The 17,569-nt window shown below is 39.2% G+C and overlaps 2 protein-coding genes across 7 annotated transcripts in view; one reads left to right on the plus strand and one right to left on the minus strand.

The window, feature by feature from the left end:
- The window catches only part of agtpbp1 (ATP/GTP binding carboxypeptidase 1), a 30,215-nt gene extending 21,957 nt beyond the window's left edge, over nt 1-8,258 (minus strand). For 3 of the 6 annotated variants that reach the window (XM_059336439.1, XM_059336438.1, XM_059336437.1), the window contains exons 1-3: nt 8,106-8,258; nt 5,523-5,581; nt 4,106-4,236 (exon numbers count right to left, since the gene is read on the minus strand). In XM_059336439.1, the coding sequence (XP_059192422.1) occupies nt 4,106-4,236; nt 5,523-5,554 (163 nt within the window). In that variant the 5' untranslated portion in view covers nt 5,555-5,581; nt 8,106-8,258. Of the gene's footprint in view, nt 1-880; nt 1,166-2,984; nt 3,067-3,140; nt 3,173-4,105; nt 4,237-5,522; nt 5,582-8,105 lie in introns of those variants that run through there. The other 3 variants (XM_059336442.1, XM_059336441.1, XM_059336440.1) reach the window with 3 other exon arrangements.
- Nucleotides 8,259-8,414: 156 nt separating this feature from the next.
- On the plus strand, nt 8,415-17,312 carry naa35 (N-alpha-acetyltransferase 35, NatC auxiliary subunit). The gene is made up of 23 exons (XM_059336444.1): nt 8,415-8,565; nt 10,086-10,214; nt 10,324-10,357; nt 10,660-10,774; nt 10,926-11,000; nt 11,423-11,590; nt 12,113-12,179; nt 12,308-12,351; nt 12,460-12,510; nt 12,954-13,037; nt 13,203-13,317; nt 14,002-14,180; nt 14,304-14,363; nt 14,531-14,637; nt 14,746-14,812; nt 15,024-15,122; nt 15,273-15,451; nt 15,558-15,694; nt 15,818-15,885; nt 15,975-16,115; nt 16,308-16,430; nt 16,580-16,660; nt 16,793-17,312. The coding sequence occupies exons 2-23, from the start codon at nt 10,094-10,096 to the stop codon at nt 16,850-16,852; spliced, it is 2,175 nt and encodes a 724-aa protein (XP_059192427.1). The 5' UTR covers nt 8,415-8,565; nt 10,086-10,093; the 3' UTR covers nt 16,853-17,312.
- Nucleotides 17,313-17,569: the final 257 nt, after the last annotated feature.

Here is a 17,569-nt window from a genome sequence, read left to right on the forward strand (position 1 = left end):
GAGACAAATGTTACTCTGAAGTGAAAAGTTCAACAACACAAATGCATGTGTAAATTGATTCAACAGAAACACAACCAAATGACCCTGAGTGAAAAACAAAAATGAAGTTTGTTAAGTCTTGAGAGGCAAATTATCTCTGCATCTATGAGCTGGTCGTAAAAATTAAAATACAAAGCTTGTACATACACCTGCCAGACTGGTGATCAAAAACTGATTACCAGTCTGGCAACCAAGAGGTAGTTGTAGTAGTAGTAGTAGTAGTTGTAACTCACTTAGTGATGATGTTACACGTGAGGAGTTCATGTGTCTGACATTACACGCAGCAGGTGAATATACAAAATGAAAGGTGTCAAGCATGCAGCTTTCATGATTGACCACTCAATACAAAAGCATGGGAAAGTTAAAGTTAGAGACTAGACACAGAACGGATGTTTACACACATACGCGCATACTTGACAAACTCACTTTCCACACTTGCACAACTATGTACATATTGGAGCATGTAAACACACACACATGCACACAGTTCAGGCCCTGGAGAACAGTGACCTCTAAAACCCTTTCTGTCATACCAGACTTTTTAAAGCTCTTCAAAACAGACTGGCACCTCAACGCTAATCCTCAAACACAAGAAGGGTTACACATAGGAGCATTACCACAAAACAAAATAATAATAATTTTGCAATCATGCAAAATAATGATTTACTGCAATTGCACTGATTTTATTCTGCTTGTAAAGTGTTATCCAAGAGTTTATCAGGATCTCTGATGGCACTGAAAAGTATGATGTTGCCCATGTTACCCTCATTCATGTATTTTCCAGTGAATGTAGATATTAGTAAGCTAATCTATATCCTTTCAACAGTTTGAGCCAAATTACCTGAAGCACTGTCCTCGATCTCAACCCTACCTAGTGTGTCTGGGGAGACCACAGATTGAGAGTATCTCCTGGTGTAGCGGTACTCCATTTCATAACAAAAGTCTCAAAGTTCACCAAAGCCTCGGGCAGAAAGATGTACAAAATTCCAGGTTCACAGTCTCTGTAGGCGTTAAAGTTGTGCAGGTCTGCTGTGAATCCAAAAGCCTTAGTTTGATAGTCTACATGAAGCGTAAAAGCACTCTAAAGCGTATTTCTTCATCCCTCCAAGGCTGGAGGAGAACTGTTCCACTGGTCAAACGTCCAACTGTGTACAAACACAGTGAGCTTAGGGGCAGGACACCATGAACTTGGTAATCAGCACCTCCCCTTGCACGCTACCAGAAACTAAACCACCAGCTGCTCCTATAGAAAGCTGACAACTGTATAGCATAGCTCACCTCATGCTCCTCACCTAACCCCTCTCTACTCGTCAGCACTGTGAGGACAGTGAGAGCTGCTTACTAAATAAAAACAGACTGCATTTTTTATGGTAAATGAGAGAGAAAACAGATAACTGTTGCCTCTAAGAATTAATTAATTCTCTGATAAAACAAACCACAACTCCTATGGTGGAGTGACTTTTAAAATATTTATTATGTTTTCATCAGATCTATGAATTTATGGCTGCTCTGCTTGACTCATGGCTTTGCTTTCTCCCCGTCATCCTTGTTCTTCCTTCTGGTATCTCCTGACTGCCTCCTGAGCTCCAAAAACTCTGAACATGAGACAAGAGTACACCAAAGTCCATGTCTGGGTGTATAGTTACTGTGAACAGGGTCACAGACCCCCTCTATCCCCCTAACCGGCGTCACGCTCATACACATTTCAAGTTGAGGCTGCAGGCAGGGTGTGACAGACAGCCAAGCAGGAGATGAGAGGGGAACAGCTGATATATCATGATTGACTGCGTCACAGACATAAGGCTCTCCACTGTGCCTATCAGTCACGATGGATTAACTACAAGTTTACTTTGAAGAAGTCGGAAAAAGCATTGAATTGTGGGAAGTGGAAAGATGAAATTTAAGAAAAGGAAAAGGGTAGAACTTCAAACCAAGTATGCCGACAGTAGGCTCAAAATACAAGGTGATGATTCAGCAGGATTCTTCACATCCTTCACATAAAGGCTCCACTAAGGCTTGACTCAAGTAATTACAATATTCTCGCTCCAAAAAAATCCACAATGAAAATACCACTGACTGAAAATGTCCAGGGCAATAAGTTAACATAAAAATTATCAAGAACACAGAGTTTATAAGTTAGTATTCACATGTGGAATCTTTAAGCAGTTCAAATCTCCAGTATGGTGGTGAACTGTTTGTTATTTTTTGGCTAGAAGTATAAACTATTTTCTTTATTCATTCATCTGTCCATTATTATTTTATTTTTTACAATTACCTAATAAATTGTTTATTCTACTTGAGAATGCACAGTATAATTTCCAAGAGCCCACAACAGTCCAAAATACAAAGAAAAATGATTTACCATGATGTAAAAGTACAAACGAAAGAAGTTTCGAGAAGTTGTAACAGAAAATATTTGGCCCTTTTGCTTAGTAAACGACAGAAACAAGTATGAAAACTGTTGTAATTTTTTGTCAGCTTGACAAATCCATTAATCATCTCATTTTTAAAGCACTAGAGCAAAGATGCTTGCATCAGAGATTTCTATTCATCCATTCCTCAGCGTGGCAGAGAGGCACCCTGCTAACAGAGGCACACTCATGTTTCAGTCGGTTCTACACGGCGACGCGGCACAATGGCTTCTTCATCTGATGTCAGATCTTCTTCTCTGCTCTCCTTTCAAACGAGTGATCAGTGAACCAGACAGGGAAACACTGTATTAGTCTATCCACACTTTGACTACTGGTGCACTAACCCGTCTCGATTTACACAGCAACTGCACTGAACACATTTTTAATGAATTAAATTTAACCACTCAAACTGACTCACTGAAGCTACACATCAAGATATTTTGAAAGGGGAATCAATTTTACACATCAAAGTCAGTTTACAGGTGTTGAGGAGTACTGATGTAATACAAGTTATATAATGATCTGATAATCTACCTCAAGTGAGGCCACTTCAGTGAACATTAGCTGCTGCTAGGACAGCCCAAACAATCTGAACTGCTGTCCGTCAAGTTTCATTTTGGGTAATGTGGGCACCAGGTTTTGACTAGGAGGGAGAATGTGTGGGATAAATGTGATGATCCCTCTGCTTACTGTGCTTTGCTTTCTGTCTCCAAGGCTGCAGACCTATTGGAGGGTAATCAGCAACATGGGACACACCTGGCTCTGGTGTGCTCCCTGCATATGAGCCAGATCAACAGTTAGTCCTTTGAGACAAATCTCTCCACTTCTGTATTTTGGCTTGTGATTCCTTTGCTTTGCTTTTGTTTCTACAGCTGTATATTTTCACTCATCCCTTCCCCACTCTACTGACTTTACAGAGTATTCCCATCTATTTGTTGCCTCCACCAATCAGTGGATGTTTTCAGTTTCAGATTACTGAAAAGCTACCAGTCTGATTTTCATAGAATGTGGTGGAGGGACATAGCATGGGCCAAGCAGAGCCGATTACATTTTGGAGGGGATTTAAATCCTTGTGCTGACACACAAACTACTTCTCAAATTCGTTAACATTGTGCAACAGGGCGTAGCCTTGACTGAGGTCTGTGCTCTCTCAGTAGCCTTAAATTGGACTTGTTTCAATTATTTTGTGTTGATTAAATGACTTTAATTAGTATAGAGCCGTAAAACAGATATTTGTGGTTTTGCTGCCAATGGCAGAATTGTACCAACACTCTATACATCCGATGAGTCAGACTACTGTATGTCTAACCTTTTATTCTAATGTATTTTGTTGTATATGTAATAAACACAACAATGATTAATTTCCTTACACTTGCTAGTATAAATTACTATTACAAGAAACACTTTTTGTCATAACCTATACCAATGCAGGTATGAGTCACTGCCAACAATACTAATGTACCAAGAGGTGGCAGCATTACTCATCGGTATCTCACTGAGATAACACCACTATACACATATCACATGTCTCTGAACATAACCATGAATGGAAAATGATGGATTTAGCCTTTTTTATTGTTTCAGTTTGAGTACTGTAAATTGCATGTCAGTGAGTGAGTGTGTGTGTGTGTGTGTGTGTGTGTGTGTGTGTTTACCCTGTGTCTGTATGAGATGAAATATCTTTGCAGTAATCTGTCTTGCTGTTTCGACATCCCTCACCATGGCCTCTCCATTCATCCTCTCCAGTTGGCCAAGGAGCATCAGTACCCTGGAGTTACTGGGAACACTGCAAACACACACACACACAAAGAGATTTCATGTTTAGGAGGGGTGTAAATAACAGATTGGCTCAATTCATAAATTAATTCCTGTATTGGCATTTGGAGAAAGGATGAATAAAGAAATATATATGTATACTGCATATTCAAGTCCACCTGGAAAGGGCAGAGATCTGTAGGATGTGCATAAGCGTCACACTCAGACCACGTAATGGTGTGTGCATTTACAAACATATGTGGATATCTGTCTTGATATCCTGCTCCATGTTTAGGATTAGAAGGATTAGAATGATGGATCAGTTTCATTTTATCTAGCACTGTGTTGACACTGGAGAACAAACATAAAGCCGCCCCTCATATGCGCAGATGCCCTTATATGCCCACAGAGAGTCTTATGTCTATGCCAAAATGACAACTTACAAAAATAGCATTTTCTGTAATACAGTGCAATGCTAAAAAAAATACAAATTGACAGGCCAAGTTCAAATGGTGACATTAAGATCTTTACTTCATTCATTTTAATAAATTGACTGTCTCCCAGCGATTCACTATTTCTGGGATAGTGACCCATCCCCCATTTATAATCTTAGCTCAGCAGCACTCAGCTGGAAACACAAGGTTAGAGGTTAGTTGTCCGTTGTTGGTGGAGCAACGGCAAACATGGGAGCGAGAACCAAAACTCTGTGATTGCACCCAGTGGAGTGGAGTTTCTCATATGTCCTTATAAAGACAGAGAGACAGAAAGAGAGAGAGAGAGAGGTTGTGTGTGTGTACACGTGCTGGAGACAGAAAAAGAAAAAGAAATGGATGCAAGTCTGGACAAACAAAGTATAAACATTAAGAGAAGTAATGAAGGAGAAGTATTGCCTAAAGAAACACACTGCATTAGTCACATAAATGAACACAAATCTAGATCTAGATTAAAAAGAAAATGAACAAATATAACTATCAGGACAAATATATTGAAATGGAAGGTCACGAAAGGGAAACTAATCATCTGCTGTGTTGCACAAACAAACTTGCTTTTGGAAACTGACAGTGCGACAAATACACAGACATCAAGGACAAACACAGCTCAACAGAGAGTTACAAGTTAGCAAAGCAGGATCACATTGAGGAGGTTAAAGGTAAGCACTCAGTGAAAGAGACAGAGAGAATATGTGTCAACAGATTGGTTGTGACAGAAAAGCTTTCACACAGAAACACAAATACACAACATATCATGAACTGCATGTCCATTTGTGTTTGTTCACAAAAATGAATTTGGTTGTCTTAAAATAGCAAAGGTACTCACCCTTTCTCTGTGGCCATTTTTGGTTTGTTCATTTTTACCACTTTAACATTTCATGCCGTCTGCAAGAGAAGGATTGCTGGTTAAAAAAAAAAGGAAAAGCAGAAAAATACTGTACAATTATAGAAATTAGCATAGTAAACCTTTGCCCCCAATGCCTGAACAGATCCTGCTGAACTCCCTCTGATGTAATCAACCTAAACTGTGCATAGATGTTAATGTGCTGATCTGTCCATGTGTCTTAGCCTTGTAACAAACTAGTGACCTGCCCTGGGTGTGCTGGGACAACCTACAGCTGCAGAGACATGGCTCATATTGACTTTTATCAGATACACTGAACCCCCTGACTGATTTTACAAAAAACAAAAGGGGCTGCTCTACATGCCGCAGAGCTCAAATGTCTTGAGACAAAGGAACGGTGTACAAGGTAATTTGAACACAAGATTTTTTTTAAAACAAGCAATACTAGCATTCAGCCATGTAACGTGAAATAAGTGATGTCATTAAATGACATCACTTATTTCAAAACAGAAGAAATAGCATCATTCAGCATTAAAGTCTTGACAGTGACTGCAGCAACAGTTCAGTAAATTGCATTTTCACAGGTCTCCTAAGAGTCCTAGATTAGATTAGGTCAGACAGTGAATACAGGAGCTTTTATGGGCTGAGATATGAGTCATAAACAATGCTGCTGTAAAATTTGGAGTGATCTGTCAACATCACTAGTGTTAGATAAAGATAAAGGTTATGTTTACATAGGATTTAACAATGTTTTAAAGGTGCTTAAAATGACATATTGCATTTTGTTAACAAATACAACACATAAAATGGAATTAATAGTACCAACTAATCTGAATTTAAGTGAAATCACAGTGCAATATTTAAACTGCAGGTGGCGCGATATTTGTTAAAAGGCAAATTATGGTTTAAATACAATTAGAGCTAGGTACCAGAGCTGCAACACTTACTGGACTTTTTGATTAGTCAATAAAATAAAATCAGTTTCTAACTATTTGAAAATTGATATATCATTAAGGTATGATTTTGAAAATATGATACTATCTCAAGTATGGATATTCCCTGCTTTTCTATTATTTACATCACATTAGACTGTATATCTTTCTGTTTGGACTGACAAAACAAGAAATTTTTGACTGAAAAAACAAAGACCAACTTGAATCACCTTGGACTTTAGGAAACTGGGGCGCACAATATTTCACTATGTTTTGAAATTTTATTGACTGAACAGATATTTAGTCATTGCAGACCTATCAACAAAGAACATAATATTTTATTGCTGGCCTATTTGGTACATACCCTCGCAACAACAAAAAAGGACAATTATGATTAGGGATGCACAATATTATCGGCACACTATCGGCATCGGCCGATATTGGCTTAAAAATGAACTATCGGACATCGGCCAACACGCCGATAACCTCTCTGTTGCACCTTAAGCACATGTTTACTTATTATGTCAATTGTGAAATTGATATTTATTTATTTATTCATAATATTTGCCTTGATTGTGGGTATTGTTATTGGTCATCTCAGGGAGAGCATCATCCAAGTTATAAGTAGGATGTATCTTTTTGTATTCTATTTGAAAGCAATTGTCAAAAATAAGTATGCAGTTTTAAGCATCAAGTATTTTTCTTATTTTGCACAAGGAATGAATATTACATAACAAACGTAATAAGAGTATGCTCCACAATACTGTATGCTAATTCCACTACAGAAGAGAGATGAGGTCTCTGAAATTTGTTGTGTGGGAAAAAATATCACTATCGGTATAGGTAATCAGCTAAATGAGTTGCAAAAAGATCGGCATATCGGATATCGGCAAAAAATCCAATATCGTGCACCCCTAATTATATCGATGTTTATTATGGAAAAAATCACAAAGAGTAAAAAAAATAATAATAATCGCAATTTAACATTTTTTTCCCCAGAACGTTCTGCCCCACTAACCTTAACTCCTCAGTCAGGCTTTTCTAAAGCTTGCAGCGTCAGACTGCCAAAGCCCAACACAAGTTCTTACTAGACAGGTACAACCGGATGACCATACCTGAGGATCTTAGGTAACGTTTGCTGTATGGGCTGAGTAGGAGCAGCTAAATCTGACCATAAAGAACATTATGTATGAGGGATAATCTATGTGAAGCTTTCTCCAAAGCTATTGTAAAACTGCCATGTTGTGGAGGCCAGCTTACACAGGACAGATGGTGGCCTGGTCACTATCACCCTAAAGAGCTGCCTCTCCTTACACTAACCACAATCCATTTAGAAAACATGATGAACTACCGTTACAACACCAGCCAGGGACATTGGGGTTAGTCGCTGTCATTCGGCTATTGTTAGGAATATAAACAGCTAGGCAAGGCTGTTTTACAAGATGCTAAGTAAAATAACCTTGCTGAGGCTGCTGTCCGTTGCACCTGCCGGACTAGTCACTCATTGACGGCCGCCTGTCTGCGCCAACGGGCTAGCTAACGCAGGAATATGCTAACAATACGGAGCCCATAGGCGATATTAGCCAAGGCAATAAACCTACATTTTACTAACAACAATGATGACTTGACGAACCTGTATGGAAAGGAACTGCTGTCCCATTCAGGGTGGACCAATTCCAAGATAAGGGGGACCGCTGCTGTGTTTCAGAGCGTTGACTGAAACGCCCTGATGATGTTGTGATGAGACCAGATGAGACCAACCCCAACTGTCTGAGGGGCTGAAGGTAAACAACGCGAGAGTTCGTATCCCTGCGTGGTTTTAGCCGCAGTTAGGACAAGGATGAAAAGCTCTCAAATGAGCCAAGTGCATTATAATCTAAGCCGAACTATATCATTAATATAGTTTCATACATGCACTTACTACGTTTCAAGCCATAAACTGTTTTTGGGGCTTGTGCTGGAACGTTACACACAAGGACTACATTTCCCAGCTCTATAGTGACCTATGACGTCAAATGTATGCGGCGATCTTTACAGCAGTCGTTGAAGAGATCTTTATTAGCTAGGTTACATGATTAATACAAAATACTAAGGTACGTGCCAATTCACAACGAAAACATGGCTTTCTAACAGCAGTATTCTTGTTTTGTATACCTGATGAAGTTGAATAACGTGTTAAACTGATGACATTCATGCTTTGTTTATAGGAAACATCCACTTTAAGCAACATTAGCTTGTTAGCACACGGTATTACAGGATAGTTTGAGGTTGGTGATAGCTAGCTAACATGTCATATGCATCTCACGGCTTTTGATGCCTTGCATGAGAAAAACCTGATTTTTTTTGTATGACGTACGTCGTCTTTGGTTTAGTAATTGCACTGGTGTTGATAATGGTGTCAAAATATCCAAATAAGCTGATAGACTGTTAGCTTTACTATCGTGTGCATTCGTTTGACTTGTGAGTTATTTTTGTCTTAACAAGATGCTTACTTTTGCGAGACTGAATGAAATCAATGGATGCGTTCTTTAAACTGTTTAATTAAAACAGTTTTTTATTATGTTGGTATTACACACATTATGTCACTGGCTAGGCTGTTTCATGTCAGTTGGTAAATCATACAAGACTTCCCATTAACCGTCGCAGTACTGATGTGTTCTTAGTTTAAAAGGCTGAGACTTCCTGGTGCACCAAGGCGTGCAATTTACACCTTTTTAGGCTCTAATTAAAGCTTGTCAAGTCAGTCCACAGAGCATGATAATAATCCTTTGCTGTTGCCCAACCTTAGACCATATTTCCATGAGTAGAGGTTAAGCGTGAACATAAATGTGTAACTGTTTCTAAGAATATAGATCATCTAACAATGTATTATATGACAAAGTATTACCTGTTTGATTCAATATGGGATGTTATTGGATGTCCAGTTATGACATGTGGCCACACTGAATTATTACAACATTCACACCTGCTCAGTTTACATACAGCGATACAGTCTAGACTTGTCACCTTACTGTGCTGATTGCACTGCATGTTTAAAGCCTGATCAGCCAGTAGAGTGTTTGCCAAATAACCTTTGGAATGTCCAGTGGAGAAAGTGAATGAATGTTGTAAATGATTGTGTGAATGTAAATGTGTATTTTTGTAAATGTGTAAAGAAAGCTACTCTAACTCTTCCAATCCTATGAAACCAGGCTCACGTCACAGGGACCTGTGACTTTATCTTATCAGATAATTCTGCATTTTCATATATATCTTAATGCATATACGTTCTCTCCTTACTGTGTATAGTTGCCATGTAACTTTTTAAAAACATGATTATTAGTAACATAAATGAGGGTGGCATTCAGTATTAGGTGTGCAGTTTGTTGTTCATGCTGTCTGACTATCACACCCTGATTGATAAAAGGCATCATTAATGTTATTGTTATTATTAGTTCCACCTGTGCACTCCCTGCTATGTTAAAGCAAAATATCAGGTGAAAGAGCTGTAATTAAAGTGACAAAGACAAAATACTTTGATCTTGAACTGTAGTTAATATTACTTGTTTGTAATAGCTGACATTTTGTAATTTCTTGAACACTTTGCCCTAGTTTTTTTTGTGTTTCTCTTTAGTAGTCACCATGGTGATGAAGTCATCAGTTGAGGATGATGATGCTGGCTGGGGGCTGGGCATCCCAGAAAAGATGAAGAACAATGCCAACTGGGTGGATATTACACATGAATTCAAGGGCGCATGCAAAGGTACAGGCTCTGCTCGTGTTTGTGTGTGGGGGTTTTATGTGTCCAGTCATAAAAGCTTCTGACATGTTCCTCCTTTTGTCTTTCCTTCTCCTCGTCCTTTTGATATCAGAATTGAACCTTGGAGAGTTGCTTCATGACAAACTGTGAGTAGGACAAAATTATTTTTGCACACATAACAAAAAAAAAGTCAGCCTTCTTACCCTCCCCTAAAACTGTGCTGATTCATTGGATCAGTTTTCATGTCCCCAAATTCTAAACAGTGTTTTAGAAATATAGCAGCCTCAACAGGACAGAGTAATTGCAATGAAACATGGAATTTCTTTAACATTTTTTGTGGCACACACAAGTGGTTGTATTTAACCACACTGGTATCTGCATCAGCTATTGGATCATTTTATAAACACACAAACAAAACACACACTTATTGTTGTGCTTTGGGTGGCAGGTTTGGCTTGTTTGAAGCCATGTCCGCCATAGAGATGATGGATCCCAAGATGGATGCAGGAATGATTGGAAACCAGGTCAACAGGAAAGTGCTCAACTTTGAACAAGCTATCAAGGTACAGTATATCTGACCTCTCACTGCCACACAATGGAAATAGTGAATTATCAGTTTAATGTATTTACCTTTTGATTGCACCATCGAGTTGAATTCGCTTTCTTAATATTCCAAGTGATTTATACTGTATTATTATCTTGTGTTCAATCAAGGAAGGAGCCATTAAGGTGAAAGACCTTAGTCTTCCTGAACTCATTGGGATCATAGACACATGTTTCTGCTGTTTGGTGAGTTGTTTGTTTATATATGTGTATACAAACTCATGAAGGCCTGACTTTCTCTTTTGAGAACTGCCCCTCCACAAGGAAAACAATAAAGGCTTGGTCCAGTGTTAATGGATTATTCAGGACCAATGGTAGTCAAAGATTTAAAAAATGTTGTGGAATTTGGACAGATGCAGCACAGAAACTTGATACATTATCTTGGGAAATCACAGAGAATTTAAGATGTTTGTTGTTTTACAAAAAAGGCAAACACAAATAATAAACGATAAGCCAGTTTATAGTGCATAGGAAACTTTTGTTTTCTTTCTCAACAGACAAACAATGGGGAAAGACACTTTTTGACATTCGAGTCATTGAAGCTTTTAGATCAGAGCCACTCCTTTGAAACCCAGTACTCATGTGTGCATGATTGTGTGTATTCCTAGATCACATGGCTGGAGGGCCACTCGCTGGCGCAGACTGTGTTCACCTGTCTGTACGTCCATACCCCTGACCTGATTGAGGAGCCAGCCCTGAAAGCATTTGCCCTGGGCATCCTGAAGGTGTGTGACATCGCCCGAGAGAAAGTCAACAAGGCTGCAGTGTTTGAGGAGGTAAGGAACTTCCTACAGTCAGCGTGGGAATATTATTCCCTGGCCTTTTTGTTAAATATTTTATCCACCGGTGTTTTCATGTTGTTAGGTTTTTATGATCCATCTGCTATCTGTATTTCATTCTTACTGTTGTTTTATATTTAGTTCTTTTGTCTGCTGTTTTTTGTGTTGTTGGTTTTTTTTTGCAAAGCACCTTTTAACTTTTTATTTTTACTATTATTTGATTTTATAATATATATATTTTTTTATGTTATATATTTTTATATGTCCCAACCTTGAACATTCTGTGGGGGTCAGTGAATCATTTTTATAATCTGTGTTTGTGCTTTGGTCTCTCATATGTATGTGTGTTAACATTTTTTTTTTAAAAGGAAAAATTGCAAATAAGTCATAGAGAGCCCCATTGCTTTTGATGATTCTGTTCAAGCCTTACTTGTAAATTCCAAAAAAGTTGGGAGTTGTGCCATATGTTTAATTGTAAACCGTACAAATATGGTATATTTTATGTATATTTTTCTGTAGGAGGATTTCCAAGCCATGACCTATGGCTTCAAGATGGCCAATAATGTCACAGACCTGCGGGTGACAGGTACTGTACTGTGATAGATCATTAGTCTACAGCTTTGCTTTGATTTCCTTAAGCCATTGCAGAACAATACTGTTGGTCCAGAGAAACAAAGCTGATGTCATCTCTCTCTCATTTGTTCTTCCAATCAGGTATGCTGAAAGACGTGGAGGATGAGTTACAGAGGAAAGTTAAGGTACTTATTCTCAGCTATTTTAAGCCACAGTCTTTTCCATTTCAATTAAATTAAATTCTACTGATAAAAATGCTGGGTATTATATTGGTATCTTTTCTCCTCCCTCAGAGCACACGCAGTCGGCAGGGTGAGCAGCGAGACCCGGAAGTTGAGCTGGAGGTAAGTCGGGTTATTCCATCATGTCTGTGGAGTCTTTGCTTTTTGTTAAAGCCATGCTTTGAAATATAATTTTGACCACCTGAAAGATAAAACAACTGTTTTGACTAATATGGTTTCCATTTTAACATAAAATGAATATGAATCATTTGCTGTCTGTTTTAAGTTGGTGTATGTCTACCTATTAGAGTGTGGGACTCATTTGACCTTTCGAATCTACTCTGGAATTTCCAGCCGTTTCATTACTGTAATAACAATAATAAATGAAGAAATATCAGACCCAAAAATGGACTTTATCTGGGTGGTCAAACAAAACAAAACAAACATTCAGCCTTTGTGATTCTTTTGCCTGGTAAAGGTTCATAGACAAATTAGGAAATATGTGTATTATTAGCTTTTCATGTACCCGTGAGCCTGTTTAATGTTCTCACACTTTGTTTTTCCAGCATCAGCAGTTTTTGGCCCTTTTCAATAGAATAAAGTTTACACGCCTTCTGCTAACTGCACTGATCACCTTTACCAAGAAAGAGGTAATGAACATATAAGTACACACAGTTGGACAGTGTTAATTACTACCACATGAATTTTGAAAATGTTCTTTTGCTTATGACCGAGCAGTTAAAAGGATTGTATTATTACTTTATTAAATTTTTCATCTTCTTCTTTGTTTTTATGTGTGTTTTTGGTTGTATCAGACCAGCTCGGTGGGCGAGGCCCAGAAGCTTGTGGCTCAGGCAGCTGACCTATTATCAGCCATTCATTCCAGTATTCAGCACGGCATCCAGTCACAGAATGACACCACTAAAGGAGGTAACATACACACATACACTAGCGCTCAAAAGCTTGGGGTCACGCAGAAAATGTTTGTCTTGTTTTCCATGAGGATTTCCATTCATGAAACGAGTTACAAAATGAATCGAAAATATAGTTTAGACATTGACCAGGGTAGAAATGATAATTTTACTGTACAAATCTCCAACTTTACCTCTAGATACTCAACTAGCTTGGGGAAGGATCATTTTATTGCTTCTCAAATCAAGCAGAAACAGTTTTCAGCTGTGCTAACATAATGCTCAATGATCAATCAGCCGTTCAACACAAAAACGTGAATTAACACGTATCCAGTGCCACTGGAACACGAGTGATGGTTGCTGACAATATATAATAGATATTTCATAAGTAAATCAGCAGTTTCAGCTTAAATAGTCATTTACCACATTAACAATGTCTAGACTGTATGTCTGTTATTTTAATTGAAAAAAAAAATGTTGTGGGAAAAAAAAAGGTGAAGTGCTTTTCTTTCAAAAATAAGGACATTTCTAAGTGACTCCAAAATTTGAGGAGTCATGTACATTCATACATTATGAATTTACAAACTAAGTGCTCTAAAGAACCACATATAAACACACACACACACACACACACACACACACACACACTGAAGACTTTAAATATGACCAGTGTTAACATTTTTTCTTCCTGTGTTTGCTGCAGACCACCCCATCATGATGGGCTTTGAGCCCCTTGTGAACCAGAGACTGCTGCCACCTACCTTTCCTCGTTACGCCAAGATCATCAAGAGGGAGGACATGGTGGCCTACTTCAGCAAACTTATAGAACGCATCAAGACTGTCTGTGACGTGATCAACACCACCAACCTGCATGGCATACTGGTGATTTCCAGATCTTACTCTACTTGCTGTGGTCATCTCATACATGCACCTGCTTTCTAGTGTGTTATAAATTAGAATTGCATATGAATTCAAACAATATGAATTGTTTGTGGATTTTTTTAGGACTTCTTCTGTGAGTTCAGTGAGCAATCTCCCTGTGTGCTCTCCAGATCTTTACTCCAGGTGAGTTTGTAATGTTGATTCTTAAAAGTTGCAGTTTTTCTTCTGATGCATGCAGAGCGATTCATTGAAATTTGTGTTGTTTGTATCCAACAATGGATAAAACCTTAAAATCATATCCTGTACTCGTTATTAAAAAATAACTAAAAGGATTGTTTTCCTAAATTCAGACGACGTTCCTGATAGATAATAAGAAAGTGTTTGGGACCCACCTGATGCAGGACATGATTAAAGATGCTCTGAGATACTTCGTCAGCCCGCCTGTCCTCTCTTACAAGTAAGTCTCTCATTGTTTCAATGATAACTTGTGACTCATTTCGTGTCATTCACAAGCTTATTTTGTGTTTATGTGACTGTGTGTGTGTCTGCACTTGTTTCTCTCAAGGTGTTGTCTGTTTAACAACCACCAGGCCAAGGATTACATTGACTCCTTTGTTACACACTGCTCAAGGGTACGTTACCTTTACTGTTCAAAGTTCTGAACTTTGTGGGCTGCTGTCACTTCTACATAAGTTTGCAATTTTCATTTCTGCTATTATAGATTTTTTTTTAATCATCTGGAAGTTAAAAGCATGGGCTAATCTATCATCAGCTCTTAACATTAATAGCCAGTGAGGCTGTGTGCTAATTTGTTTCTTTTTGTCTTGTAAATTCTCCCCACAGCCATTCTGCAGTCTGATCCAGATCCACGGACACAACCGAGCTCGACAGAGAGACAAGCTGGGTCACATTCTTGAAGAGTTTGCAACGCTGCAGGATGAGGTAAAGTACAGCTGTTTTCTCTGTCATATTCCTTTTTACTGTTTTTGCATTTTGCGCCCCACAAGTGTAAATACTTCACCTACTCTGAGGGCAGTTGGGATTTTTATAATTTATAAACCAACTACAAAGTTCTTCTTTTGTGCTCTGCAGGCAGAAAAGGTGGATGCAGCCCTGCACAGCTTGCTGATGAAACTTGAGCCTCAGCGACAGCATCTAGCCTGTCTCGGCACCTGGATCCTCTACCATAACCTGAGGATCATGATCCAATACCTGCTGAGCGGCTTTGAACTGGAACTGTACAGCATGCATGAGTACTACTACATCTACTGGTGAGAGAGCACGCTTGTCTGTTGCTGGTACCTGTAAACCTCTGCAGTACGCACAGATGGACTTTTAAACATTTATGAATGAATATGTGTTTGTTTTTGACCGTAGGTATCTGTCTGAGTTCCTTTATGCATGGCTGATGTCCACTCTGAGCAGAGCTGACTCCTCTCAAATGGCTGAGGAGCGGATTATGGAGGAGCAGGTCAAAGGACGCAGCAGCAAAAAGACCAAGAAGAAGAAAAAAGGTACGCTCTTTTGCAGCCTCTGTGCTCAGAGTATGACCACACCATTAACCACAATCTGCATAAACATGTGGAAGTGTGATCATCCTCGTCTAAAACGATGTTGTGTTTTGGTTTCCTCTGTAGTTCGACCTCTCAGCAAGGAGATAACCATGAGTCAAGCATACCAGAACATGTGTGCTGGCATGTACAAGGTAGGACATCAGTATAGATGCACTTTGCCCCCTCTTCTCTTCCACTTGACACACACTGCAGTATAGTCATCCCCTGTCTCTCTCATCAGACGATGGTAGCGCTCGATATGGACGGGAAGGTGCGAAAGCCTCAGTTTGAGTTGGACAGTGAGCAGGTTCGCTACGAGCATCGCTTTGCCCCCTTCAACAGCGTGGTCACCCCTCCACCTGTGCACTACATCCAGTTCAAGGTACTGTTGGTGTGAATGCAATTCATCCAGAAGTGTCTCCACATTTTCTGCATTAATTTCCTAATGAAAGCGTGTCTTTCAAATACACTGGTGGGTTGCAGCCCCCCTCTCCCTCATCACTTTCCTTCTTTACTTGTTTCCTTTTTGCCCTTTGACGGCCTCTCTCTGATTTGCCCGTCTTACCCTCTCAAGGAGATGTCTGATCTGAAGAAGTACAATCCTCCGCCAGGCTCTGCTGACCTTTACATGGCTGCCAGCAAACACTTCCAGCAGGCCAAGCTCATCCTAGAAAATGTGCCCAGCCCAGATCCGGAGGTCAGGAAATTTAAATATTGTAAAATAATTGCATGCTCTTAAAGGAAACCTACCCATTTGCAAGTCCTCACTGATTTCAGCACCGTTTGTTTGTACAAAATTTTTCACCTTTTTTCAACTTTCAATAATCAGTAAATAATTGTTAACAGGCAAACCGTATACTGAAGGTGGCCAAACCCAATATTGTAGTCATGAAGCTCCTGGCTGGAGGGCACAAAAAGGAAACTAAGGTAACACAACATACACATATTTGGTTCTGTTTATTCAGTTGATATGGTATGCATTGTAATAGATGTATCTTAATGTTGCTTAATTATATTGTGAGAGCTTTACTGAAATAAAATTCCCTTGTGCGTCCCCAGGTGCTTCCAGAATTTGACTTCTCAGCCCACAAGTACTTTCCTGTGGTCAAGATTATCTGATTCTGCTCTGCACTGCTGGGTCAATTATGAGAGTGTCATCATAAAGACCATCTGCAGCAAAGACAGCACCCACACCTCAAGTGTGCAACGGCCCTGATCCAGTTCACGTCTGAACAATATGTGTGTGCACCTTTGTGTAAAGGAGTGTTTGATGCACCCAAGTCTTTTTTTCCCACCTGAATGAGAGATGAACCCTGACCAGAAAACTCAAAACCTGGATCTAAGTGACGGACAGTATCTGTGAAAGTCTGTTTGAGTGTATGTGTGCGCAAGAGTCAGACACAAGTTGCGGTGCTTTTGCACAAAAGAAATGGCCAATGGAAATATTTTCTAAGCTGCCTCCAGAACAGTCCTGTGAAGGCTCCACCAGCTGTAATGATAATAAGTGCATATCATTCAATCATATGAAACCTTTCTATGTATTTATGTGCTTATCTGAATGAAAATGTTGATTCTCAAAGGACTACAGTATCTTGTTTTACTGAGTGCAGTTTAATGTGAGTATTGGATGGCATCAGTCTGCAGTGTGAAACCCAGACGGGACAAATCTGCAGAGAAGAGCCTCTCACAGTGTTTATAATCTCGTAAGTGCAGAGTAAAGTTGCAATACACAAAGAGATCCAACATTCCCAACTAACAGCGGTGGCAGAGCTACTTGTCTGGAAACCATCTGCACTGCTTCCTCCAGCCAATACCAGCTATTGTCACACATATTGA

The sequence above is a fragment of the Centropristis striata genome, chromosome 7 (genome assembly GCF_030273125.1).
Source record: "Centropristis striata isolate RG_2023a ecotype Rhode Island chromosome 7, C.striata_1.0, whole genome shotgun sequence".
NCBI lineage: Eukaryota > Metazoa > Chordata > Actinopteri > Perciformes > Serranidae > Centropristis > Centropristis striata.